This window comes from Larus michahellis, chromosome 1 (genome assembly GCF_964199755.1).
Source record: "Larus michahellis chromosome 1, bLarMic1.1, whole genome shotgun sequence".
In the NCBI taxonomy this organism is placed as follows: domain Eukaryota; kingdom Metazoa; phylum Chordata; class Aves; order Charadriiformes; family Laridae; genus Larus; species Larus michahellis.
In genome coordinates, this window is record NC_133896.1 from 722,580 (window position 1) to 749,049 (window position 26,470).

General features: G+C 64.3%; 3 protein-coding genes across 3 annotated transcripts; 2 read left to right on the top strand and 1 right to left on the bottom strand.

The window, feature by feature from the left end:
* Positions 1 to 5,180: 5,180 nt before the first annotated feature.
* On the top strand, positions 5,181 to 11,980 carry TYMP (thymidine phosphorylase). Its single transcript, XM_074573085.1, has 8 exons — positions 5,181 to 5,383; positions 5,461 to 5,559; positions 8,149 to 8,278; positions 8,365 to 8,483; positions 8,976 to 9,138; positions 10,071 to 10,301; positions 11,056 to 11,196; positions 11,808 to 11,980. The coding sequence occupies exons 1-8, from the start codon at positions 5,186 to 5,188 to the stop codon at positions 11,966 to 11,968; spliced, it is 1,242 nt and encodes a 413-aa protein (XP_074429186.1). The 5' UTR covers positions 5,181 to 5,185; the 3' UTR covers positions 11,969 to 11,980.
* A 160-nt stretch (positions 11,981 to 12,140) lies between these two features.
* SCO2 (synthesis of cytochrome C oxidase 2) lies at positions 12,141 to 13,653 on the top strand. The gene is made up of 2 exons (XM_074572596.1): positions 12,141 to 12,221; positions 12,604 to 13,653. Exon 2 carries the CDS (start codon positions 12,611 to 12,613, stop codon positions 13,631 to 13,633), a length of 1,023 nt encoding a protein of 340 aa, XP_074428697.1. The 5' UTR covers positions 12,141 to 12,221; positions 12,604 to 12,610; the 3' UTR covers positions 13,634 to 13,653.
* A 1,431-nt stretch (positions 13,654 to 15,084) lies between these two features.
* Positions 15,085 to 25,502, bottom strand: NCAPH2 (non-SMC condensin II complex subunit H2). The gene is made up of 20 exons (XM_074573087.1): positions 25,263 to 25,502; positions 24,980 to 25,081; positions 24,491 to 24,546; positions 23,088 to 23,166; positions 22,343 to 22,414; positions 22,072 to 22,151; positions 21,496 to 21,647; positions 19,925 to 19,993; positions 19,397 to 19,491; positions 19,223 to 19,294; positions 18,932 to 18,998; positions 18,358 to 18,465; positions 17,468 to 17,521; positions 16,771 to 16,841; positions 16,593 to 16,665; positions 16,403 to 16,468; positions 16,160 to 16,212; positions 15,646 to 15,747; positions 15,390 to 15,539; positions 15,085 to 15,293 (listed from the first exon to the last, which is right to left on the bottom strand). Exons 1-20 carry the CDS (start codon positions 25,368 to 25,370, stop codon positions 15,156 to 15,158), a joined length of 1,767 nt encoding a protein of 588 aa, XP_074429188.1. The 5' UTR covers positions 25,371 to 25,502; the 3' UTR covers positions 15,085 to 15,155.
* Between the last annotated feature and the right edge of the window lie 968 nt (positions 25,503 to 26,470).

A 26,470-nucleotide genomic window follows, 5' to 3' on the forward strand; every position in this document is an offset into this window, starting at 1 on the left:
TGGTCATGCCATCCCATCCCATCCCATCCCCATCCCACCTCATCCCCATCCCATCCCATCCCATCCCATCCCATCCCCATCCCACCTCATCCCCATCCCATCCCATCCCCATCCCATCCCATCCCCATCCCAACTCAGCCCCATCCCATCCCCATCCCCATTCCCATCCCGTTCCATCCTGCCCAGTCCTGTCCCTCCCCGCAGTGGGGGGTTGCTGCACTGGCCAAGGGGCTCCCACCCAACCCCACTCTGGGAGCATCCATGGGGACCCAGGGCCTGAGGGCAGAGCTGGGGCAAAGAGGGGATGTGGGACCTGGGCCTGTCTGTGCCCTTGGCCACAAAGTCCCCTGACCCCCCCCCAGCCTGGGACCACCCTTCCCTCGGCCTTCCTTTGGGGGGAAAAGCCGGCCGTGAGCCGGCACCGTGTGCTGGCAGCCCAGAACCCCCCCGCAGCCTGGGCTGCATCCCCAGCAGCGTGGGCAGGGGGGCGAGGGGGGGATTCTGCCCCTCTGCTCCGCTCGGGGAGACCCCCCTGCAGTGCTGCCTCCAGCGCTGGGGCCTCAGCACAGGAGAGACACGGAGCGCTTGGAGCGGGGCCAGAGGAGGCCCCGGAGATGCTGGGAGGGCTGGAGCCCCTCTGCTGTGGGGACAGGCTGAGAGAGCTGGGGGGGTTCAGCCTGGAGAAGAGAAGGCGCCGGGGAGACCTTCCAGCCCCTGCCAGTCCCTAAAGGGGCTCCAGGAAAGCTGGGGAGGGACTCTGGCTCAGGGAGGGGAGCCACGGGACGAGGGGGAAGGGTTTTCCACTGGAAGAGGGGAGATTGGGATGAGATCTTGGGAAGAAATCCTTTGCTGTGAGGGGGGTGAGCCCCTGGGCCAGGTTGCCCAGAGAAGCTGTGGCTGCCCCATCCCTGGAGGGGTTCAAGGCCAGGCTGGACGGGGCTTGGAGCAACGTGGGCTGGTGGGAGGTGTAACAAAAATCACAGACTGGCAGGAGTTGGAAGGGCCCTCTGGAGACCATCTCCTCCCACCCCCGGCCAGAGCAGGGTCACCCAGAGCCGGTGGCACAGGAACGCCTCCAGGGGGTTTGGGATGTCTCCAGAGACAGAGACTCCCCCACCTCTCTGGGCAGCCTGTGCCAGGGCTCTGCCACCCTCACAGCAAAGAAGTTCCTCCTTGTGTTGAGGTGGAACTTCCCATGGTCACGTTTGTGCCTGTTACCCCTTGTCCTGTCCCCGGGCACCACTGAGAAGAGTCTGGCCCCGTCCTCCTGACCTCAGGGCCATCCAGAGCCGGTGTGTCTAATCTTACCGAGTGCTGGGCGTGGGGAGGACCGTTTGGCCTGGAAAGCTGGCCGTGGACCTCCGTCCCCCTCTCCCCCAGATGGCTAGTGAGCAATGACAGTGAAGTTGGAAATGCTGCCCACTGGGAAGATGGAAGTACGGCATCTCCTTGGCCAGTACGATGCCCAGCCCAAGGTCAATATTGCCCAAACCGCACCCAACCGGGCGGTACTGCCGTGGGGATCGGTGTATGCAGCTGGACCTTCACCTGTGCAAACCATAAGCCTCCCAATAGTCCTGACGTGGTGTCGGCACAACAAGCCCACGGCCCCACAGCCGACAGTGTAGCTACAGGTGTCCCAAGGCCTTGGGTGAGTGAAGCAGGGCATGAGAAGTCATCGTCTGCCTTCTGGTCCCTGACCAATATGACCAGAAACAAGACTCACGGAGAGTGGCCATTTACTACAAAACTAAAGGTAACATGTAAATGGAGGAACAACGCAGGTGCCCGGTCACGTCGTGTTGTGGGCCGTGCCTTTTTCCTCGATTCATACGGGCCACGGATAAATTTGACAGTCCTCAACCCTCTTAGGGATGGGCAACTCAACTCATTTCCCCACACACGCACCCGTTCGTTTGTTTGAAAGTGGCACCAAAGCTCTCAAAGGCCGCTGCTGGATTCGTGGACATCGCGCACTTAACGCGTTACCGGCAAACGGGACTGGAGTGTGTGACGTTGGGGTAATTCGCCCCTTGTTTTTCTCACTCCCTGAAGATGGTGGTGGTCACTCGGGCGTTAAGCCGTACGATGATCTCACACGGAGTAAACGATCCATTAATACGGGTCTGACCACCGGGAGCAGCCAAAAGTGGGGGAAAGATGGGTGCCCCCCGCCCAGCGAATCATCAAACGTTACGGGCCAGCCCCCTGGAACCCCAATGGGTGGGCTGGCGGTGCTCGAGGACCTATTTATAACCTAAACCGTGTCATTCCTCTCCAAGCTGTTCTAGAAATTACTACTAATGGAGCTGCTCGTGCCCCGGAGCCGCTGGCAGACCAGGCCACGCAAACGCGAACCGCAGGTTTGCCACACGCCGCAGCTCTCGCCTGCCCGCCAGAGGGAGGAGGTGTTTGTGGTCAACTGAATGATTCGAATCGCTGTTTAAAAATTGATGATAATGGCCAAGCTGTTAAACAAATAACCTCTGGAATAAGAAAATTGGCCCATGTCCCCATACAAACCTGGAAAGGGTGGGAATTTGATCCCTTCTCCTGGCTTCCAGGTACCCCATGGATCAAGCGTATCCTGGTTTACGTATCGTGTGGCGTAGCAGCATTGTTTTTACCGTGCCTTGTTCCATGTTTAATACAATTGACTCAACATGTTGTAACGAATCCGCCGTTTGTAGCCACCTCATCACCAGGGGGTGTCAAATCAATCCGTGCAGCGCAGCACCCGAAGCACGCAGTTGTAAAAATTGTGTAACCAAATGCTCTTTTCCTGCTCTGCTGTCCTCTCCCTCTGTCACCACCCTGGACCCTGAAGACACAACAGCGACCTTTGAGCCACGGGGTGGTGTCGGAGACTGGAACCTAAAAATCGTCGTCTCAAAGCTTGCCTCATTTTCTGCAAGCCGACGGGAGGTTTGCAAGGTTTCCTGTCGGGTTTGCTGCCTACGGGCCGACGGGAAGCCGGTGCAGACTTTCGGCAGCCCGACAGGATGTCGGGAAGTTCACCTGCTGCCGCCTGCGTGGCGTACAGGCCGACCAAGGGTACCCCAAATTCACTGGGGCACGCTGACTGGGCCAAATCCAGCGCTGCCCAAGCAACAGGGGCAGGAAAATCTCACCCAGCAACCGCGTCGAACAATGGTTGGCCGGGCCAAGACGACCTGCACGCTGATGGATCCAACCACGAGCCCAGAGGGACTATAAACCAGTGCCAGACCACAACTGGGACCCCCACCACCGTCACTTGAGAACTACGGATCAACGGGACGCTGTTGAGCTCCAGGGAGGGCCATGAAGATGATCTGAGGGCTGGAGCCCCTCTGCTGTGGGGACAGGCTGAGAGAGCTGGGGGGGTTCAGCCTGGAGAAGAGAAGGCACCGGGGAGACCTTCCAGCCCCTTCCAGTCCCTAAAGGGGCTCCAGGAAAGCTGGGGGGGCTGTTTGCAAGGGTGTGCAGTGACAGGATGATGGACAATGCCCCAGAGCAGGGCAGGTTTAAACAGGCAGACACCAGGAAGAAGTTCTTTACACTGAGGGTGGTGAGACACTGGCCCAGGTTGCCCAGAGAGGGGGTGGGTGCCCCATCCCTGGGGACATCCAAGGCCAGGCTGGGTGAGGCTCTGAGCAATTTGGTCTAGTTGAAGATGTCCCTGCTCGCTGCAGGGGGTGGGGCGAGATGGCCTTTGGAGGTCCCTTCAACCCAACACAGTCTATGAGTCTATTCTATAAGGACCATCGGGACGCCGGTGGGCCTGTGGTGGTGACTGTACTCTTGCTGCGCTCCGCAACACTGCTTCTCTCTTCCCTGCCTTCTCTCTGCTTCCTCCTGTACTCCACCGCTCGTCGCAGTGACTAATGCTGGGGGATAACAATAAATCTGCAGCGAGCGGCGTCTGACTTCATTCGTGTCTTAACCTCACGCTTGGAATCAGTACGAACCCCTCCCGCACCCAACGTAGTCGGACCGGGACGTAACATTCTTTAACTGGCGACGAGGATGGGATGGATTCCTTGATGTGGGAATGCCGCTTTTACTCCTTGCTTTCGCTATTTCCTTTTGCGCGTGTTGGAGAAACGCCTGTGCGCGGGCCGGCGTGCCTCTCGGGGGTGGAAGGCGGCAGGAATTTGTTGTGAAGCAGTACCTTACGTGTGACCTCTCCGGGATGACTGCCCCCGCCTTCTTGCCGTGGGTGCTCTGGATGCCACGGGTGCCGTGGGCGCCGTCAGTGCCACGGGTGCCATGGGTGCCGTGTGTGCCACGGGTGCTGCGGGTGGGACACCAGGATCCGCGCGGGTCGGAGGCAGGGGTGGCCGTGCAGAGCCCTCGGGCATCACCGGGGCTGTCCCTGGCAGGTCCCAGCCCTGCCACCCCCGCCCTCCGGCCTCTCCCTGCCCGGCCCGACCCACGCTCGCTGCCCCGGGGACAGAGTCCAGCGCTGGGGACGACACCTTGGCACGGGCACGGGGCCAGGCTGGGCAAGAGCGGGCACCGGCCCTGCGGGATCAGGGTGTCGGCTCTGCCGGATCGGCGTGCCGGCTCTGCGGGATCGGGGTGCCAGCTGTGTGGGATCGGGGATGGCCGCCCAGACCTCCCTCCCGACCCTCATCAGGAAGAAGCGGGATGGCGAGCGGCTGGAGGAGGAGGAGATCCAGAGCTTCGTGCGCGGCGTGACGGACGGCAGCGCGCAGCAGGGCCAGATCGGTGGGTGCAGGGCGGGGGGACGGAGCCCAGGGACACGCAGAGGGGACAGCGGGGGGGTGGGGGGTGTCGTGGCAGCGGGGTGTGGCAGGAGACACAGCCAGGGGCACACTGGGGGCCATGGCACAGGGACGTGGTGGGGGACACAGGGGAGGTATGGCCAGGACAGACCCGGGGGGGGACATTGCCAGGGGTCACGGCACAGGGACACAGCAAAGGCTGGGGCAGTGGGACACATGGGGGGACATGGCACAGCAGGGTGGGGGTCCCCGGCCACGGGTGGGGGGGTCCCAGTGCGGGAGGTGGGTGGGACAGCAGGGACAGCCCTGGGACACGGCAGGGGGTTGTGGGCAGGGGACACAACTGGGGACCCCCGGGGTGGGACAGGGACGTCAGACCTGGGGGCTGGGGTGCCACGGGGACGGGGGGGGCTGTCCCCGAGGACCCCCCACCCACCCCTGTGCCCCCAGGCGCCATGCTGATGGCCATCCGTCTGCGGGGCATGGACGCGGGGGAGACGCTGGCGCTGACGCGGGCCATGGCGGGCTCGGGGCGGGCACTGGCCTGGCCCCCCGCCTGGCGCGGGCGGCTGGTGGACAAGCACTCCACCGGTGGCGTCGGGGACAAGGTCAGCCTGGCCCTGGCCCCTGCCCTGGCTGCCTGCGGATGCAAGGTGAGGGGGGGGCCGGGGCGGGAGGGGGGTCTCCATGTCCCCCCGAGCCCCCCGCGCCCACCGCCCCTCGCCCGCAGGTGCCCATGATCAGCGGCCGGGGGCTGGGCCACACCGGGGGCACACTGGACAAGCTGGAGGCCATCCCCGGCTTCCGCGTCACCCAGAGCCCCGAGGAGGTGAGGGACAGGGACGGGGATGGGGACGGGGACACCGCCACCGCGTCACCCGGCACGCACACCGGGCAGAGGGGACTGGGGGCTCCGATGGGATGGGGGATGTCGATGGGACGGCCGTGCTGATGGGACACCAATGGGATGCGGGATGCTGATGGGATGCGGGATGCTGATGGGATTCTGATGGGATGCAGGATGCCAATGGGACGCCAATGGGATGTGGGATGCTGATGGGATGTGGGATGCTGATGGCATATGTGATGCCAATGGGATGAGGAATGCTGATGGAATGCAGGATGCTGATGGGACATGGGGTGCCGATGGGATGCCGATAGGACATAGAATCATAGAATCATTTAGGTTGGAAAAGACCCTTGGGATCATCGAGTCCAACCATCAACTCCACTCTACAAAGTTCTCCCTTACACCATATCCCTTAACACCACATCTAAACGAGTCTTAAACGCATCCAGGGATGGTGACTCCACCACCTCCCTGGGCAGCCTATTCCAGTGTCTGACCACTCTTTCTGGGAAGAATTTTTTCCTAATGTCCAGCCTAAACCTCCCCTGCTGCAGCTTGAACCCATTCCCTCTCGTTCTATTGCTAATTACCTGGGAGAAGAGACCAGCACCAACCTCTCTACAGTGTCCTTTCAAGTCATTGTAGAGAGTGATGAGGTCTCCCCTCAGCCTCCTCTTCCTCAAACTAAACAGTCCCAGCTCCTTCCATCGCTCCTCATCAGATTTATTCTCCAGGCCCTTCACCAGCTTCGTTGCCCTCCTCTGCCCTCGCTCCAGCACCTCGATGTCTTTCTCATCTTGAGGTGCCCGGAACTGGACACGATACTCCAGGTGTGGCCTCCCCAGTGCTGAGTACAGGGGGACAATCACCTCCCTCCTGCTGGTCACACTAGTTCTAATACAAGCCAGGATGGCATTGGCCCTCTTGGCCACCTGGGCACACTGCTGGCTCATGTTCAGCCGCTTGTCAATTAGAACCCCCAGGTCCTTTTCTGCCGGGCAGCTCTCCAGCCACACTTCCCCAAGCCTGGAGCGATGCATGGGGTTGTTGTGGCCCAAGTGCAGGACCCGGCACTTGGCCTTGTTGAAGCTCATACCATTAGCATTGGCCCATCGGTCCAATCTATCCAAGTCTCCCTGTAGAGCCTCCCTGTCCTCATGGAGATCAACGCTCCCGCTTAGCTTCGTGTCATCTGCAAACTTGCTGATGATACACTCTATGTCCTTATCAAGGTCATCAATAAAGATGTTAAACAGAAATGGTCCCAACACCGAGCCCTGAGGGACACCACTTGTGACCGGCCGCCGGCTGGATTTAACTCCATTGACCACCACTCTTGGGGAGCACCCATCCAGCCAGTGCTTGATCCAGCAGATCGTATGCTCCTCCAGGCCATGAGACGCCAGTTTTTCCATGAGAATTCTATGGGGGACAGTGTCAAATGCTTTTCAAAAGTCTGGGTAGACAATGTCCACAGCCTTTCCCTCATCCAATAATCAGGTCATCTTGTCATAGAAGATCAGGTTTGTCGGGCAGGACCTGCCTTTCCTAAACCCATGCTGACTAGGCCTGATCCCCTGCTTGTCCATTGTATGCCTTGTAATGGCGCTCAAGATGATCTGCTCCATGACCTTCCCTGCTGCCGAGGTCACACTGACAGGCCTATAGTTTCCCGCATCCTCCTTTCTGCCTTTCCTGTAGATGGGCGCTACGTTTGCTCCCCTCCAGTCCATTGGGACCTCCCCAGTTAGCCATGACTTCAGGTAGATCATGGAAAGTGGCTTGGCGAGCACGGCTGCCGACTCTTTCAGCACTCTTGGATGTGACCCATCCGGTGCCATAGACCTGTGCGCATCCAAGCGATGCAGCAGGTCACTGACCAATTCCTCTTTCATTGCGATGACCTCGTTGAGCTTCCCCTCCCCGTCCCCCAGCTCACGAGGCTGGTGCCCAGGGAACAGCTCGTTCCACTGCTAAAGACTGAGGCAAAGTAGGTGTTGAGCACCTCAGCCTTTTCCTCAGCCTTTGGGGCTGTGTTTCCCTCTGCATCCCGTAAGGGAGGGAGATTTTCCCTAATCCTCCCTTTGTTGTTAATGAATTGACACGGGATGCCAATGGGACGCGGGATGCTGACGGGATGTGGGGAGCCAATGGGATGCTGAATGCTGATGGGAGGTGGGATGCCAATGGTACGTGGGATGCCGATGGGATATGGGATGCTGGTGAGATGCAGATGGGACACAGGATGACAATGGGATGCGGGATGCCGATGGGATGCCAATGAGACACAGGATGTCGATGCGACGCGGAATGCTGAGGGGATGTGCGATGCCTGTGCGATGATGATGAGATGTGGGATGCCAATGAAGCGCCAGTGGGATGTGGGATGCCGGTGGGATGCCAATGAGGCACAGGATGCCAACGGGATGTGGGATACGGATGGATGTTGATGGGATGCGGGATGCCGATGGGATGGGGGATGCTGATGGGACATGGGATGTCGATGGGACGTGGGATGTCAATGGGACGTGGGATGCCGATGGCGGCAGCGCACGCCTGGTCCGGCAGATGCAGAGCATCCTGGAGCGGGTGGGCTGCTGCATCGTGGGGCAGAGCGAGGAGCTGGCGCCGGCTGACCGGGTGCTGTACAGCCTGCGGGACGTCACCGCCACCGTCGACAGCCTGCCCCTCATCACGGGTAGGGGGGACGGGGACGGGGACCCCGGCTGGGAGCGGGGCGGGTGGGGGGCGAGGGCAGCACTCAGCGAGGCCGCCCGCGCCCAGCCTCCATCCTCAGCAAGAAGGCCGCGGAGCAGCTCTCGGCGCTGGTGCTGGACGTCAAGTTCGGGAGCGCGGCCCTGTACCCCACGCTGGAGAGCGCGCGGGAGCTGGCACGCAGCCTGGTGAGCCCCGGCACCCCCGGGATCCCCCCGACCTGGCACTGCCGGCACTGGGGCCACCCCCTGCCCGCACTGCCCTAAGCCAAGCCCTGCCTGCCCTGAGCCCTGCCTGTGCTGCCTGCACTGAGCCCTGCCTGCCCTGAGCCCTGCCCTGAGCCCTGCCTGCCCTGAGCCCTGCCTGTGCTGCCTGCACTGAGCCCTGCCTGCACTGAGCCCTGCCCTGCCCTGAGCCCTGCCTGCACTGAGCCCTGCCTGCGCTGCCTGCACTGAGCCCTGCACGCCCTGAGCCCTACCTGCACTGAACCCTGCCCTGCACTGAGCCCTGCACGCCCTGAGCCCTGCCTGCACTGAACCCTGCCCTGCACTGAACCCTGCCCTGCACTGAACCCTGCCCTGCACTGAGCCCTGCCTGCCCTGAGCCCTGCCTGCGCTGAGCCCTGCCTGTGCTGCCTGCACTGCCTACACTGCCCTGAGCCCTGCCCGCGCTGCCCGCAGGTGGAGGTGGGCGAGCAGCTGGGCATCCGCACAGCGGCCGTGCTGAGCCGCATGGACGAGCCGCTGGGCCGCTGCGTGGGCAACTCGCTGGAGGTGCTGGAGGCCCTGGAGTGCCTGGACGGGGGGGGCCCCCCCGACCTGCGGGAGCTGGTCACCACCCTGGGTCAGCCAACCGGCACGGGGACACAGGGATGGGGACACGGGCACAGCGGGACAGGGACACAGGGATGGGGACAGGGACATGGGCATGGGGGCACAGACACGGCGGGACAGGGACACAGGGATGGGGACGGGGACACGGGCTTGGGGGCACAGACACGGGGGGACAGGGACACAGGGATGGGGACAGAGATACAGGCATGGGGGGACAGGGACACAGGGATGGGGATGGGGACACGGGCATGGGGGCACAGACACGGCGGGACAGGGACACAGGGATGGGGACGGGGACACGGGCTTGGGGGCACAGACACGGGGGGACAGGGACACAGGGATGGGGACAGAGATACAGGCATGGGGGGACAGGGACACAGGGATGGGGACGGGGACACGGGCATGGGGGCACAGACACAGGGGGGACAGGGACACAGGGATGGTGACATGGGCACAGGGACAAAGGGATGGGGAGAGAGGGACGGGGATGGGGATGGGGACAGGGACAGAGAGATGGGGACAGAGGGATGGGGACGGGGTGGGCACAGCCCAGAGTCCACACACGAGTCCCCTACCCCTGTCCCGCCCCCACCAGCCTTGGGCTCCCCCGCCCCCCCATGGCCCTGGGGACCGTCCCTGTGTCCCCCCAGCCCTGCACCCCGCTGTGCCCTCCAGGTCTGTCCCTGTCCCCAACCCGCACACCCCGGGGTCCTGTCCCGTGTCCCTGTCCCTGTCCCCCTGACCCACCTCCCTGCCCTCATCCCCCCATCCCCCTGCACACCCCAACCCATGTCCCCTGCCTCTTCGCGCCCCCCCCCCCAACCCCGAGCACCCCCAGCCCCCCGCCCAGGGTGCCCCATGAGGGTCGGTGGGGGGGGTCGGAGGGGATGTCAGTGGGGGGTCGGGGCGTGCCAGCGCCGGGTGCCAGCCCGTGTCCCACAGGGGGGCTGCTGCTGTGGCAGTGCGGGCTGGCGGGGGACGCAGAGCAGGGCCGCGCGCGGCTGGGGGCAGCGCTGGACGACGGCTCGGCCCTTGGCGCCTTTGAGGCCATGCTGGGGGCGCAGGGGGTGCCCCCCGCCACCGCCCATCGCCTCTGCACTGGGACCCCCCCCCAGCGCCGCCAGGTCCTGGGGCAGGCCCAGGTCTGCGAGGAGCTGCCCGCGCCCGGGGAAGGTGAGCGGGGAGAGGGGGGACAACGGGGGACGAGGGGGGACCATGGCAGGGAACAAGGGAGTGGGAGAATGGGGGGGACAGCCCCACCCTCCCCAGCCCCACACTCTGCCCTCACCCCCCCCAGCAGGCCAAGGGCCCCCCCACCTCTTCCCCAGGGCTGCCCTCCCTCCTGCCCCCCCCCCAACCCCATCACCCTCCAGGGTGCGCAGGGCTCCCCTCATTTATCCCCCTGTGCCCCCCGCCCCACATTCCCCCCTGTTCTTTGGGCTCCCCATGCCCCCCACACCCCAAGCCCTGCCCCCAAACTCCCTGCCTGGGCTTCCGCCCCACATCCCCTATGTCTGGGGCCCCCCAAAACCCACATGCCCCAGACCCCCCACCCCTCTGGGTCCCTGGGCCCCCATTCCCCCCACCCCAGGTCCCTGCCTGCACCCCCGCCCCACATTCCCCCCATGTCTGGGGCCCCCCAACACCCCCACACTCCCCCACACACCCTGCCCCCCCAGCCCCCTGCCTGGATCCCCTGCCCCATATCTGCGGCTCCCCACACATCCTAGACCCTGCACCCCTCTGGGTCCCTATTCCCCCGACCCACGGCCCCCTGCCTGAGCCCCCCTGCCCCCCACCTGCCCCCCCTGCCCCATATGATTCTCCATGCCCCATATCTGGGGCTCCCCACACATCCCAGACCCTGCATCCCTGGGTCCCCATTCCCCCTGGCCCGCTGCCCCACATCCCCCACTCCCACCCCCAGGCTGGGTGCAGGCCGTGGAGGCGCTGCCGCTGGCCCGTGTCCTGCACGAGCTGGGGGCCGGTCGGGCACGGGCCGGGGACCCCCTGAACCCGCGGGTGGGCGCCGAGCTGCTGGTGGGCACCGGGGAGCACCTGCAGGAAGGTAACGGGGGGGCCGGGGGGGAGCCTGGGGGGACCTAGGGGATAACAGGGGGAGCGGAGGGACCAATGGGGACTGCAGGGGCTCAGGAGGGAACCAGGGGGTAACAAGGAGGGTGAGGGGGGCTGGGGGGGTGGTCAGGGAGGGCTGGGTGGCATTCGGGGGGCTGGAGGGTAATAGGGGGAGCAGGGGCTGAGAGGGACTGGGAGGTAGTGGGGGCATAATGGGGGGCCCGGGGGGAGGCTGGGGGGTGCCAGGGGGTAATGGGAGAGGCTGGGGTGGGACTCGGTGGGGGGCAGAGGTGGGGTGGGGGGGAGGCGAGAGTGGGCCAAGGAGTGCTGGGAGGGCTCGGGGGGGTTATGCGGGGGGCTCTGTGGGAGGCTCAGGATAACGGGGCGGGGGGGGGCTGGGGGGGCTGTGGTGGGCCGGGGAGGGCTCGGGGGTAATGGGGGGCCTTGGAGGGATAAGGGGGGGTGTCCGGAAGGAAGCTGGGGAGTAACAGTAGGGGCTGAGGGGGACCGGGGGGCCCACAGGGGGTGCTGGGGAGGAACGGGGGGGGCCGGGGATCACGGGGGGGGGCCGGTGTGGTCCATGCTCGCCCCCCGCCCCCCCAGGCCAGCCCTGGCTGCGGCTGCACCACGAGGGCGCGCTGGGCGCGGAGGGGCGGCGGGCCCTGCAGGCCGCGCTGCGCCTGGGCCCCGCCCCGCCGCCCGCCGCCCCCCCGCGCCTGGCCCAGGCCATCCTGCCCCCCGCCGCCACCGGGAGCCCCCCCTGAGCCGCCCGGAACGGGTCACCGCGGGTCAAGGTCAGGGCCGGGGTCGGGTCCGGGTCGGGCCGCGCTTGCGCGGAGACGACGCCGCGCCGCCACGACCGACCGGAACCGGAAGTCCCGTTGCGAAAGGGGCGGAGGCCGGCGCGTGCGTCTGTCCCGCCCCTTCCGCCCCGCCCCTTCCGGTTCCGGCCGGCCGTGGCGGCGCGGCGGCAGCGGGCGGTGCGGGCAGGACGGGGCTTGGGGTCAGAGGGCGAAGGTCAGCGGGGGGGGGCAGAGGGCGGAACGGACGGGCTGAGGGGAGGGGGGTCTGCGGGGGGGGGGTGTGTCAAAGGACACCGGGGGGCGGGGCTGGGGGTCAGAGGGCAGCGGAAGGGGCGAGGGGTCAAGGGGAGCAGGGCGGGGGGTCAAAGGGCAGCAGGAGGGGGGTCAAAGGGCAGCAGGAGGCCTGTGGGGGGGTCAAAGGGCACTGGGGGGGGGCAGGGCCGGGGCCAGAGGGCGGGAGGGTGGGGCCGGCTGAGGGGTCAAGGAGCAGCAGGGCAGGGCCGGGGCCAAGGGGCACACGGTGGGGCAAAGCCGGGGTCAAAGGGGAGGGGTCAGGCCGCAGGGGAGCCCATCCCCCATCCTGTCCCTCCCCCCAGCCCCACCATGTTCCCCGCCCGCTGCCTGACCCACGGACTGACCCACGGAGCAACCTATGGAGTGACCCACAGCCTGACCCACGCCCTGCCCCGTGGCATGACCAACCGCCTTACCCATGCAGCGACCCACAGACTGACCCATGGAGTGACCCACAGCGCAACCCATCGCCTGCCCCACAGCATGACCCATGGCCAGCCCCTCTGCCTGCCCCAGGGCATGACCCACAGCCAGCCCCGCCGCCTGACCCACAGCCTGACCCATCGCCTGCCCCACGGCATGACCCATGGCCAGCCGCTCCCCCTGCCCCACAGCCTTCCCCCCCACATGCCCCCGAGGCAGGGGCTGCATGGCGGGGGCCGTCCGGGTCAGGGGCTGCCACTGTGGCAGCGCCTGGGGGTGGCGGCGCTGGTGGCGGGGGCGGCGGGGGGACTGTGGCTGTGGCTGCGGGCGGAGAAGGGGCGGCAGCGGCAGGTGCGGCGGCGGGCGGAGCTGCGGGCGCTGGCCCTGGGCCAGGGCGACTTCCAGCTGCGGGACCAGGAGGGGCGGCCGCGGTGCAAAGCCGACTTCCGCGGGCAGTGGGTGCTGCTCTACTTCGGCTTCACCCACTGCCCCGACGTCTGCCCCGAGGAGCTGGGCAAGCTGAGCCACGCCGTGGAGCTGCTGGAGCGGGAGCCCGGCCTTCCTCCCCTCCAGCCCCTCTTCATCACCGTGGACCCTGAGCGGGATGATGCGGCGGCCATGGGGCGCTACCTGCGCGACTTCCACCCGCGGCTGCTGGGGCTGACGGGCACCCCTGAGGAGGTGCGGGCGGCCGGCAGCGCCTACCGCGTCTACGCCAGCGCGGGGCCGCGGGATGAGGACGGGGACTACATCGTGGACCACACCATCCTCATCTACCTGCTGGGCCCCGACGGGCTCTTCCTTGACTGCTACGGCCGCAGCAAGAGCGCCCAGGACATCGCCCGCAGCGTGCGCCGCCACATGGACACCTACGAGCCCCTGCCCGACGACGACGAACAAAGGAAATAAAGGCAACCGCACCCCGAAAATGCCTCCTGTGCGCCGGAGGAGGGACCTCTGCCACCCCCTAGGGCTGGCCCGTGGCGGGGAGGTGGGCAGAGGGACCCTCCCCACCCCCTTGCAGCCCCCCAGCACCATCCCAGAGGGAGGGACCCCCACCACCCCTTGCGGACCCCCATGACCAACCCCTAGGGATGGAGGGAGGGAGGCTGCAGGTAGGCAGGTGGAGGGACCCCCACAGCCCCCCAGCAGCATCCCTGGGGGAGGGAGGTAGGCGGGGGGAGAGACCCCCACAGCAGCACACCCCAGGGCTGTCCCATGGCAGGGAGGGCTGGGGGAAGTTGGGGGAGGGACCCCGAGCACCCCCTGTGGCCCCACAGCACCGTCCCAGGGGGAGGGAGGCTGCAGGTGGGGGAGGGAGCCCCTGCAGCACCCCCAGGGCTGTCCCATGGTGGGGGGCCAGGGGTAGGTACGCAGTGACAGCCCCCACACCCTCATGGCACCCCAGCACTGTCCTGCAGGGAGGGGGTTCCCAGGTAGGCAGGCGGAGGGACCCTTGCCAGCCCCCTGCCACCCCCCAGCACTGTCCCAGGGGGACGGGGGGCCAGGGTAGGCAGGCAGGGGGACCCCCACCACAGCCCCCCAGGACTGTCCTGCAGGGAGGGAGGCCCTGGGCAGGCAAGTCGAGACACCCCCGCTGCCCTCCCAGGACTGTTCCACAGCGGGGAAGGGCCCTGGGCAGGTGAGCAGAGGGGGCCCTGCCCCCCCCCAGCACCCGCTGCAGCCCCCCAGCACCATCCCAGGGGCAGGGAAGCCCCAGCTAGGCTGGTAGACGGACCCCTGCCACCCCCCTGCGGCCCCCCAGGACTATCCCATAAGGAGGGGGAGCTGCAGGTAGGCAGGTGGAGGGATCTTGCCAGCCTCCAGCACCATGCCCTCAAGGAAGGAAGGAGAGCCTGGGTAGGTGGGCAGAGGGACCCCCACCACCCCCTGCCACCCCCCAGCACTGTCCCACTGCCCCCCAGGACTGTCCCATAGGAATAGGGCCCTGGCTGAGCAGGTGGGAGGACTCCCATCACCCTCTGCTGCCCCCCAAGGCTCTCCCCAAAAGGAGGAAGGCCCCAGATCGGTGGGTAGATGGACCCCTGCCACCCCCCAGCACTGTCCCACTGTCCCCAGGACTGTCCCATAGAGAGGGAGTCCCCAGGTAGGCAGGGGGAGGGACCCAAGATTGTCCCCATGAGGAGGGGAAGCCCTGGGTGGGTGGGTGAGCAGGGGGACCCCCATCACCCCACAGCATGGGCCGAGGGGGAGGGGGCCCAGGGTGGGCCGGTGGAAGGACCCCCACCGCCCCTCAAGACTGTCCCCACAAGGAAGAGGGCCCGGGGTAGGTGGATACAGGACCGTCCCCGCGAGGAGTGAGGGTGCCAGCCACAAGGGACAGGGCTTTTCCCTCCCCAGGACAGTAGAGCCTTTACCAAAGAGGGGGTTTATTGCCATGGGGGGGGTGTGTACGCCAGGGGGGGCCGGTTCAGGGGCAGGCGGAGGGGGGCTGGAAGGTGTGAAAGCGTTCGTGGGGCCGGCGGTGGGTGAGGAGCCGCAGCCGCATGGTGTCCAGCGCCTGCTCCAGCCCCGGCTCCTGCGCCAGCTCCACCACGTAGTCGTTGGCCTGGGAGGGGGGACAAAAGGAAGGGAGTGGGTGGGCTGGTGGGGGCATCCCAGCAAAGCCCAGGTGTCCGTCGTCCCCCCCCTCAGCGTCTCTTACCAGCTGGAGGGAGGCCAGCATGTAGCGGCACACCTCGAAGGGGGGCTGCCCCGCCACCAGGCTGGCGAAGGTCTGCCATTGCCCCAGGTCCCCGCAGCGATCAGCCAGTGCATCCCCGTAGCTGTGGATGTCGAAGGTGGCTCGATCCTCCTGCAGAATGAGGCAGGGGCTTCAGGGCATGGCGGGGGGGGTGACAGACCTCTGCCTGCGTGGGCAGGGGTCCCTACCAGCCCCCCTGCCCGCGCGGGGTCCTTGCCTGTTCCTGCAGCAGCGGCCCCATCCTGTCTTCCCAACGACGGATGTGTTGGGAGAGCTCCGTCTCCTGCGCGTACTTCTGGGAGTTGGCCATGAACAGCTCCTGGGGGAAGAGGGGAACCGCCAAATCACGTGGGTTTAAAGGGCATCTAGTCACACACCTCCCACCAGCCCACGTTGCTCCAAGCCCCGTCCAGCCTGGCCTTGAACCCCTCCAGGGATGGGGCAGCCACAGCTTCTCTGGGCACCCTGGCCCAGGGGCTCACCCCCCTCACAGCAAAGGATTTCTTCCCAGTATCTCATCCCAGTCTCCCCTCTTCCAGTGGAAAACCCTTCCCCCTCGTCCCGTGGCTCCCCTCCCTGAGCCAGAGTCCCTCCCCAGCTTTTCTGGAGCCCCTTTAGGGACTGGAAGGGACTGGAAGGTCTCCCCGCAGCCTTCTCTTCTCCAGACCTCCTGCCACCGCCAGCACGCCTCAGCTCTGTCCCCACATCATCCCCTTGCCACTGGCACCTACCACGTTCCTGCGGACCAGCTCCTCGTAGCCCAGCGAGCCCGGGTCGGGGAGGCCTGCGGGAGGGCAGAGCGTCACCAGAAGTGACACCGCACAGCCATCCCCCTCCCACCAAGCAGGGACAGGGGACAGAGCAGGGGCATTTGGGATGGGGTACGGCAGCGTCCCCCCCCAGCTCACCGCACCGAGACCATGAGGCTTGTGCTGAGGGGTTCGCACTTGCCGGCCCCCCCTGCCAGCACTTACCCAGGTCTCCTTCCCCCAGCTCCTCAGGGGCCTCGGGCTGCATGTCGTCGTGCTCTGCAAAGTCATCTGCCGGGAGGGAAGACCCACTCAGTGGCCCCTCCCGGGGTCCACCAGCCCCCTCAGCCTGGCCCCACCTTGACAAGGGCCACCACCACCTTGGGGCCAGGGGGTAACTGGGGTGCCGAAGTACCTGCTGCTTCATCGCAGTCAGCCTCGCGCTCGTCCTCCAGCAGATCCGGCTCCTCCTCGCACGGCGGCAGCCCCTGGCAGAGAACAGCCCTGAGCCCCCCACCCTGGTCCCCCCATGAGAGGCACTGCTGTGCCCCCCCGGCAGGGCGGGCAGGGGTCCCAGCTCCCCCCCAGCTCACCGCCCGGCTCTGCAGCTTCCTCTGCGCCGCCATCCGCTCCTTCAGCTGCTTCCAGTACAGCAGCTCCAGATCTGCCCAGGGAGGGTGTGCCAGGCCTGGGGAGCTCCTCTGCTCCCCTCGGCGGGGGGCTCAGCCCCACCAGCCCCCACCCTCACAGCAAAGCCCCCCTGCCTGGCACACCCCAGGCTCCCCTCATGCAGTTTTGGGGCTGCAGGGGTGACCTTCCCCATGTCCCACCACCGCTGCGCAAGCCAGCCCCTTGCCCCCCAGCCCCCCGGCACAGGAGGGGCTCTGCAGCCAGCAGGGAGAGGTTTAGTTCCGCTGGATCTCAGGGCTGCTTTTGGAAAGAGGAATAGCCAGAAGAAATCTATTGCGATTCCTAAACTGGAGTATCCCCCTCTGGCCCACATAGCCGGGCTCTGCTGGTGCCGCCCATGCCCTCTGCCGTGAGCCCCCCCAGCACAGCCCTGCCATGGTGGCTCTGGCTCCACTCCCTCACGGGTATTTGCCCTCATCCTGGCTCCCCAGTGAGGCGTCCTGCCACATTCCAGCCCAAAACCCACCCAGGGGGCCCGTATGGCGCAGGGCACAGCAGCACCTTTGCCTGTGCTCAGCCCCAGCTGGGGAGAGCCAGAGCCACGGGCTGGGAGCGAGATGCCGCCTCTGCCACAGGCCTGGCCTGTCCCGTCCCGCTCACCTGCGAACGTTGGCCCTTTCCTCCGGGTCTTCCTGCTGTCGGCGACGTCGTTGTCTGGGGGAACCAGAGAGGATTAAAGTTAGGACGGGACGAAGGTGCCAGACCCCTGAGCGCTCCCAGGGATGCTGGCAGGGAGGGCAGGTGGGCAAGGGCTGGCAGCAGTGGGCAGCCCCCCACTACAGCACCACCGACCCCTTCCGCCACCATCACAGCGCGCAACAAGCTGATTGTCACCTCCAGAGCCACCTCCTTCCCTCAAAGGTGGCCTGGCCGTGCCCGGGATAGCCACCAACAGCTCCAGTTCCTGCAGTTCCCGGTGTCGGAGGCTGCCTGCTCCCTTTGGAGTGGGCGCGAGGGGCACAGTGGTGCGAGGGGCACAGTGGCAGCACGGGAGTGGGGGCACTCCTGCGTGGACCCTCCTCCTCCCTGCAGCCGCCCCTCACAGCACAGCCCACCCGCCGTCACATTCAGGCTGCTGTTACTGACACTGTGTTTGCCGTGAACGCGTCCAGTTTAAGGCCCTGCTGGGGTGGGGAGCTCTGCCGGCTGCTTCTGGCTTAGATAGCTCGCCCCCTTCTCCTCGGAGCTTTGGTGACAGGACAAGCCCGGGTGAGGAGATCCTGCACCACGGAAGGTGGTTTGCATCCCACGGGATGTGAACAGGATGGAGTTGCCTGGGCAGCTCCAGCAAGGCCAAGACCAGATCAGAGACACCGGCAGCTACGGGACCGGCACCGATGGCTACGGGACCAGAGCCACTGCTGAACGGGGCGGGCAAGGACTGGAGCACCCACGGCCGAGGGATTTGGGGAAGGTGTTTCCTGGCAGAGAAGGGTCCTGCCAGGAGCCTGCCCAGATGCAGGGGTTTGGGCCATGGCTACGATACTCACAGGCTGCAGAGAACCATTTCATGAAGTCCTGGAGCTTCCTCGATCCCTTCCTCTTCCGCTTGCCCCCAACCACGTCGTCCAGGCCGTGTGGCACCAGGAATGGCCTCCCTGGAGGGACACACAAATCACAGGAGGGTTTGGGTGGGAAGGGACCTTAAAGGCCACCCAGTGCCACCCCCTGCCCTGGCCAGGGACACCTCCCACCAGCCCACGTTGCTCCAAGCCCCGTCCAACCTGGCCTTGAACCCCTCCAGGGATGGGGCAGCCACAGCTTCTCTGGGCAACCTGGCCCAGGGGCTCACCCCCCTCACCCCCCCAATATCTCATCCCAATCTCCCCTCTTGCAGTGTAAAACCCTTCCCCCTCGTCCCATGGCTCCCCTCCCCAACTTTCCTGGAGCCCCTTTGGAGACTGGAAGGGGCTCAAAGGTCTCCCCAGAGCCTTCTCTGGGGACACTGAAGGACAAGTGGCTGCCAAAGCAAGCCTTACTGCCCCTGCACAGCCGGGCCCTGGCCCACCCAGGGCAAACCAAAACCCGGGGAGCAGCCCCTCTCCCCGGCTCCACCTCAAATACCTTTCTTAAATGGTTTGTCCTCAGAGTCAGCAAAGGGGTCAAGGCTTTGCCATGGATCCAGCATCTCCTGCCGGAGGAGTGAGCAGAGATGAAGCCGGCAGAGCTCTGGTCCACTCTGCTCCCAGCAAAGCTCCCTGCGGCACCCTGGGGCGGGCGCACAGGAGCCAGCAGTGGGTCACCCCACTGTCGGCGCCAGCCCAGCACAGAGCACGGCAGGGAGGGCAGGGATGTCCCTTGGCTTCCCGGTGTCTCACGAGGACTCAAAGAGGCTCCTGGCTCTGGGCCCCCTACCTTGATGTGGGCTGGGGGGTCCTCGGCAGGGGCTCGCTCCCGCAACACGTAGCCCCTCAGTCGGGGTGCGCTCTGGCAGACACAGAACTGGGCAGTGAGTTTCCCACAGCAGCAGGCAGCGAAGTGCAGTGCTCCGGGGAAGGAGCGAGGCGGCAGCACTGCCCCCACACCTACCCTCTGTGCCTCGACGTGTTCGTGAGCAGCCGGAATCATTTCCACATCATCCTCTGGGGCCCCAGGCACATCATCATCATCTGGTCCTGCAGCACCTGGCAGGGCAATGGAAGTGTAAAACACCGTGAAAGCCTCTGGGAGCCCAGGTTTATAAGAATCGCAGAGCAGTTTGGGTTGAACGCACCTTAAAGGCCACCCAGTGCCACCCCCTGCCCTGGGCACGGACACCTCCCACCAGCCCACGTTGCTCCAAGCCCCGTCCAACCTGCCCTTGAACCCCTCCAGGGATGGGGCAGCCACAGCTTCTCTGGGCACCCTGGCCCAGGGGCTCACCCCCCTCACAGCAAAGGATTTCTTCCCAGTATCTCATCCCAATCTCCCCTCTTCCAGTGGAAAACCCTTCCCCCTCGTCCCGTGGCTCCCCTCCCTGCTCCAGAGTCCCTCCCCAGCTTTCCTGGAGCCCCTTTAGGGACTGGAAGGGGCTGGAAGGTCTCCCCAGATCTCCCCTCAGCCTGACCACTGTCTCACCTCTGTCTTCAGAGAAGCTCAGCACCTGCACGGGGTCACCGCTGCTGCCAAGGACACCGGACAGTGCTCCTGACGAGGTGACAGAGGCAAGAGGTCACCAGCTGCCCCAGCTGGCAGGACTCCCACCACCCCTGCCCAGAGCAGCCTTGGTGAGGCCAATGGCCACAGGCAGCCTCCCCCCAGCCAGGGAGCAGGTGCGGGTGTTGGCCCCCTGCCCTTGCCCAGCACCTGATCACAGAATTGTTTTAGTTGGAAAAGACCTTTAAACTCATTGAATCCAACCATTAACCCAGCACTGCCAAGTCACCACTGACCCACGTCCCTCAGCACCGCGTCTGCCCGGCTCTGAAATCCCTCCAGGGATGGCGACTCCACCACTGCCCTGGGCAGCCTGGTCCAAGGCTTGACAGCCCTTTCAGTGTAAACATTTTTCCTAATATCCATCCTAAACCTCCCCTGGCACAACTTGAGGCCATTTCCTCTTGTCCCACCGCCTGTTCCTTGGGAGAAGAGCCCGACCCCCCCTGGCTCCCCCCTCCTTTCAGGGAGCTGCAGAGAGCGAGAAGGTCTCCCCTCAGCCTCCTCTTCTCCAGGCTGAACACCCCCAGCTCCCTCAGCCGCTCCTCACAAGACTCCTGCTCCAGACCCCTCACCAGCTCCGTTGCCCTTCTCTGGACACGCTCCGGCCCCTCGATGTCCCTCCTGGAGTGAGGGGCCCAAAACCAGACACAGCCCTCGAGGTGGGGCCTCACCAGTGCCCAGTACAGGGGGACGGTCACTGCCCCAGTCCTGCTGGCCACACTGTCCCTGATATAAGCCAGGATGCCAGTGGCCTTCTTGGCCACCTGGGCACACTGCTGGCTCATATTCAGCCGCTGTCAACCAACACCCCCAGGTCCTTTTCCACCGGGCAGCTCTCCAGCCTCTCTGCCCCAGCGTGGAGCCTCCATGGGGTTGGTGTGACCCAAGAGTAGGACCCGGCACTTGGCCTTGGTGAACCTCACACCATTGGCCTTGTCCCATGGATCCAGGCTGTCCTGATCCCTCTGCAAAGCCTTCCTACCCTCCAGCAGACCAACACTCCTGCCCAACTTGGTGTCCTCTGTAAGCTGACTGAGGGTGCACTCGATCCCCTCATCCATGTCATTGATAAAGACATGAAACAGAACCAGCCCCAATCCCGAGTCCTGGGGACACCACTTGTGAGCGGCCACCAGCTGGATTCGACTCCACTCACCACCACTCTCTGGGCCCAGCCCTCCAGCAAGTTTTCACCCAGCGAAGAATACACCCATCCAAGCCATGAGCAGCCAGTTTCTCCAGGAGAATCCCATGGGAAACAGTGCCAAAGGCTTTACTAAAGTCCAAGCAGACAACACCCACAGCCTTTCCCTCCCCCACCAGCTCTCCCGCAGCGAGGGGCCCTGCTGTTCTGGCGGGTGGCATTGCCGGAGGCCGGCAGCAGAGGCAAGCCACACTCACCAGGTGAGCAGCAGAGCCCCAGGGGTGCCTCCCCCCACCCAGTGCTCCCTCCTGGCCATCAGTGCCACTGCACCCTGAGCCCCTCATACCTGCTGCTCTGCCGGGGCTCCCCACGCGCTGCCGTTCCTGCAGGCTGGTGGGGGAGAATCCCGCCAGCTCCAGGAGGAAGGCTCCGGTGGCGTGAGGGGTGCAGGTGTTCATGCGGAAATCCCTCCGGCTGGCCAGGACCTCCCCTTTCCGGCTGAGGCAGAAAAACCCATCAGGGGAAACCCGAGAGCAGGCTCTGTCCTGTCCCGCTGGGAGCCCAGGGAGGGGACACTGGCCGTGGGGGAGCCCCACTGGGGTATTCCCAAAATTCCCCTGCTCCAGGATGGGCGGGGGGGGGGGTCAGCCCCAGACCTCTCCCCAGCCATTCTCAGTTAAATCCTGCCTGGATTTCCCAGCGTAGACCCAGCTCGAACCTCCCCAGGGACCCTCCTGCCCCGCTATCACCACAGGACTCCCCATCTCCCAGCTCTCCAGGCCCCATGGGATTATCCTGCCTGCCATCCAGTTTTAACTGGGAAAGCGCTACTTCCTCAGAGAGCCCAGTCCTACTGCAGCAACAGGGGTAGGCCAGCTAAACCCACGGGGGTGGCTGAGGGGCACAGCAAGGGGGCTTTCACCTGAACAGAGGGTTGTCCCTCTTCTCAGCCTCTTCCGGGAGGACCAAAGACATGGGAGTCAAGGGAACGATGTCCGTGGGCTGCAAAGGGAAGGCGGTGGGAGGGCAGCTGGGCAGGACGGAACCCAGGGAAGGCACAGCACAGCGCTGCCCGGGTGCTACCATCCCCACAGAGCCCAGCCAGGACGGTGGCTGGCCCCAGGCGCCTGTGGGATTCACCCAGGGGAACACCAACATGGAGAGGAACAGAAAAGGAGAAAGGCTTCTCTTACGTTGGGCTGATGATCCTTCCTCATGTCCACGTTCGCCTGGCTGCTGTCCCTGATGTCGTCCAGGGAGAGGAACTGCCGAGAGAGCCCCACCAGTGGTCACCCAGCTCGGCCTGCCAGGCCACGCCGCCACCGAGGGACACTAACTGGGGCAGGGGGACGGAGACAGGGCGCTCCCACGACTGCACCACGCCAGCGGGACAGTCACAGTGGCAGAGACAGCGGAGCTGCAGCTTTTGAGCCACTGTATTGGGACAGGAGCGGGGCTGGGGCTGCGAGGGCAGTGAAGAAGGAAAGAAGGTGCCCACTCCCATGGGAAAGGTCCAGCCCAGGCAGCTGCTGCAACCCCTGGGGACAATCCTGAGGGACAGCCCGAGTTAAGGATCACGAGAAAGCAGGCTAAGCCTTCAGGATGGAGGGAGGTCCTGCACAGGGGCTGGCTCTTCTCCAGGAGGGCTGTGAGGTGGTATGTCATGTCCCTTGGAGGCAGGACAGCAGCGTGGTGACAAAACAGTCCTCCCAGAGCGCTCCTGCCCAGGGGGCTGAAGGGGGGCGTGGGGCTAAATGCCCCCTGCTAGGGCAGAGCACGGGAGAGATGGCTGCCACGGTGCCAGTCAGAAAGAAGGGAGTGCTGGGGGCACCCCCCGCGCCTGCAGCCCACTCACAGCCCAAACCAGCCCTGCCCGTGCCCACAAGCCACTGAGTGCTCCCTCCCCACACCCCACCGGGACACAGACACCCCTCTCACCTCCTCCTTCTCCTCTGCCCCAAAGGTCGCGTCGGCGTCTCTGTCGTCCTGCCCCACGGAGCTGGGCAGCTTTTCCCGCCTGAGTCAGGGAGCAAAACATGGCATCAGGATCTGCCCGGGGGCAGCAGCAAAGCAGCGGCAGGTTCCCTCCAACCCCACTGCGGCCCCTCTAAGCTGGAGCATCCCACGGTGCCATGGAGAGCACGGAGAGGTGACCGTCACTCCCCTGAGGAGAGTGAGCGAATGCGCTCCTGGTGCTCCTCTGGGCCTGCCCAGGAAGGTGATGGGGGGCTGCAAAGGGACTGGGGCTGGTGGGAAGAGGGGATCCAGCCTGCCTGACAAACCCCATCTGGGACAAAAACGTCCTCCAATTCCAGCTTGGAAGGTCTGTTAGAAGAGGGAATGCTTCACTTCAGTCCCACAGCACAGGATTAAGTTTTGGAGACTTTTGGAAACCTCCGCAGCAGGTTCACATTGCTCCAGCCCAAGCAGAGGATCTCTCAGGCCCTCCGCTCAACCTCCCCAAACAACCGGCAAGATTTCCTACAAGCGGGGCTCACAGCGGGGCAAAGCAGAGGCAGGACAGTGCCCTCGAGAAATTTGTTCGCATGGTTGGAGCCAAGCGGTTCTTTGAAGTGAGGTGCAGCACAAAAAGCTCTTCTTTCCCCAGATCCCCAGTGTGAGCGCAGACGGGAGCCGTTAGCCAAGCTCTCCTCACCGGGGAAGTTACACCACGCAGCTCGAGAGTGGCAGAGCCCCGCTCCGAGCAAGAAGGGGAAAGATAAATCACGAGCTGCTTTCCTACACAGGACAGTTTCTTGCCGGCTAAGATTTACCCTGCGGGATGCTGGGTGCTGCCCTCTCCTTGCACAACAGCAAATGCTGCTGCAAGAAAACCGCAGGACGATGCCACTGGAAGACACATGGAAACAAGCATTGCCCCAGGCCCTCTGGGCTGATGTAAGTCCCACCGGGGGCCTCTCCTGTGGCCACAAAAATCCTCCTGCTTCAAAGAACTTTTTACGGGGCCGGAGACCGATGCTGTAATTGGTTTGTTTGGGTTTTTTAAAGGCGCAGAGCAGTCAGCAGAAGCAGGACTCAGGGTGGGAGAGGGGCCACGGACCTTCACGCAGGCCCTCTCTGCAGGTGGGGGCACAGCTTCATCCCCAAAAGAGGATGCACAGCTCGTATGCCCTCACGGCAGGAAACCAAACTAAACCTCATCCAAACCTTGGCAGGAAAGAGAGAGGGGAAGGGTTCTGGCCCCACCGCAGTGCAGAGGGCGAGAGCAGCGAGGCAGGAGCACGCGGCAGCATTTTCTGCTGAGGCAGTGAAGGCACGCTGGAAGGCGGCAGCCCTGAGCCCTGGCAAAGCTCCCTCCCCAAGGCTGAGGCTCTACTTACTTTTTGTTGGAGATGAAGTCGAGCGTCTGGTAGACCAGCGAGTAGAGATATTCCACCTGCAAAACAGTGACCAGACTCTTAGAGAAGGAGAAAGCAGCCCCCAGAAAAGCTACTCGGGCTGATGCCAGGAGAAACCACCACCCTCCTCTTATCCCCAGGCAGCTGGACTTCAATTCCTTGACAATCTCGTGCTTTTCACCGTTTGAGCCATTCTGGGGCCAGATTTGGGAAAGCAGAGTTTTCTTCTCCAGAGGGAGAAATGGAAAAGTGCTGAACAACAAAACTCTTCCTCTTTCCCAGGCTGCCAACCCCAATGGGCATAAAAAGGTTGAATTTAGGAATTATAAGTTTATATCTTTCCATTTCCACCAGTCGTTATTACATTCAAGCCTTTCAGAATACCAGAGCAGCCCCCGTGAAGCTCGGGCTCAGGGCCCGGCTGAGGGATGGCCGAACGGGCAGGGCGACAGGACCGGGGCCACCTCTCACCTTCCTGCTGTAGACGCAGGCGGAGCCCTGGATCACCAGGGCCGCCTCTATGAAGTTCATGGTGGTTTTGCCATTATCGAAGGAAATGCAGATTTGATCCAGCTGCAAAACACACAAAAGGAGGGAAATTTAAGGCTGACGTGCAGGTGGGATTGGAGGGCAGCACAGGGAGAGGGAAGAGCCTAGAGAACAGGCAGCGCAGCGGGGGCGCAGAGAGAAAGCCCCCATACACTGGCAGGGTCCCCCCCAGCCTCGCGCAGGGGACACAGGGGCCCCCCCTTACCTCCTCCAGGTACTCCCCGAGCTGGGCGGCCACGTCCACCTCCCAGTTCTTGGTGAGGTCGCGGATGGGCTGCAGGAGGTGCAGGAAGCGCGACTCCACCTCCTCCATAGTGGCAGCTCCCGGCAGAGGACCTCACCACCCGCCCGTTAAACCACCCCTTTCTCAACAGATGGTGACACGGGTGACACCTGAGGGTCACAGGTCACCTAGAGCTGGGCGCAGCTGACATCTTGTGATATGTAGAAACCTGAAGTCAACTGGATTTCAACAGAAAAAGGTCAGGTTTTGGTCAGACTGGAACGGGCTCTGAGTAATCTAGTCTAGTTGAAGATGTCCCTGCCCACGGCTTTTAAAGGTCCCTTCAACCCAAACCATTCGGTGACTCCAGGATTCTAAGAAATATAAGTTTCAGTAGACATAAAAGTCACAGAATAAATTAGGTTAGAAAAGACCTTTAAGATCATTGACTCCAACCATTAACCTGACATTGCCAAGTCACCACTAACCCACGTCCCTCAGCACCGCGTCTGCCTGGCTTTTAAATCCCTCCAGGGATGGAGATTCCACCCCTTCCCTGGGCAGCCTGTTCCAAGGCTTGACAACCCTGTCAGTGAAGAAATTTTTTCCAGTACCCGCCCTAAACCTCCCCTGGCACAACTTGAGGCTGATTCCTCTCATCATAGAATCACAGAAGGGTTTGGGTTGAAAGCACCTTTAAAGCCTACCCAGTGCCACCCCCTGCCCTGGGCAGGGACACCTCCCACCAGCCCACGTTGCTCCAAGCCCCGTCCAACCTGGCCTTGAACCCCTCCAGGGATGGGGCAGCCACAGCTTCTCTGGGCAACCTGGCCCAGGGGCTCACCCCCCTCACAGCAAAGGATTTCTTCCCAATATCTCATCCCAATCTCCCCTCTTCCAGTGGAAAACCCTTCCCCCTCGTCCCGTGGCTCCCCTCCCTGAGCCAGAGTCCCTCCCCAGCTTTCCTGGAGCCCCTTTAGGGACTGGCAGGGGCTGGAAGGTCTCCCCGGCGCCTTCTCTTCTCCAGGCTGAACCCCCCCAGCTCTCTCAGCCTGTCCCCACAGCAGAGGGGCTCCAGCCCTCTCCTACCCATTCCCTGCTCCCACCGCTTGTATTTGGCAGAAGAGACGCACCCCCCCTCTCCCCAGCCCCCTTCAGGCAGTCGCAGGGCGGCGAGTTCTCCCCTCAGA

What these genes read in the sequence shown, in the direction of transcription:
- TYMP (XM_074573085.1), top strand. Translation starts at nt 5,186, where the DNA reads ATGCTGATGGCCATCCGTCTGCGGGGCATGGACGCGGGGGAGACGCTG. An exon ending in TCACCCAGAGCCCCGAGGAG is followed by an intron (nt 5,560 to 8,148) that starts GTGAGGGACAGG and finishes CTGGTCCGGCAG; the next exon opens with ATGCAGAGCATCCTGGAGCG. An exon ending in GGAGCTGGTCACCACCCTGG is followed by an intron (nt 9,139 to 10,070) that starts GTCAGCCAACCG and finishes CGTGTCCCACAG; the next exon opens with GGGGGCTGCTGCTGTGGCAG.
- SCO2 (XM_074572596.1), top strand. Translation starts at nt 12,611, where the DNA reads ATGTTCCCCGCCCGCTGCCTGACCCACGGACTGACCCACGGAGCAACC.
- NCAPH2 (XM_074573087.1), bottom strand. Translation starts at nt 25,370, where the DNA reads ATGGAGGAGGTGGAGTCGCGCTTCCTGCACCTCCTGCAGCCCATCCGC. An exon ending in GGAAGGATCATCAGCCCAAC is followed by an intron (nt 22,152 to 22,342) that starts GTAAGAGAAGCC and finishes TTCCCTTTGCAG; the next exon opens with CCCACGGACATCGTTCCCTT. An exon ending in GAAAGGGCCAACGTTCGCAG is followed by an intron (nt 16,842 to 17,467) that starts GTGAGCGGGACG and finishes CTCCCTGGGCAG; the next exon opens with ATCTGGAGCTGCTGTACTGG.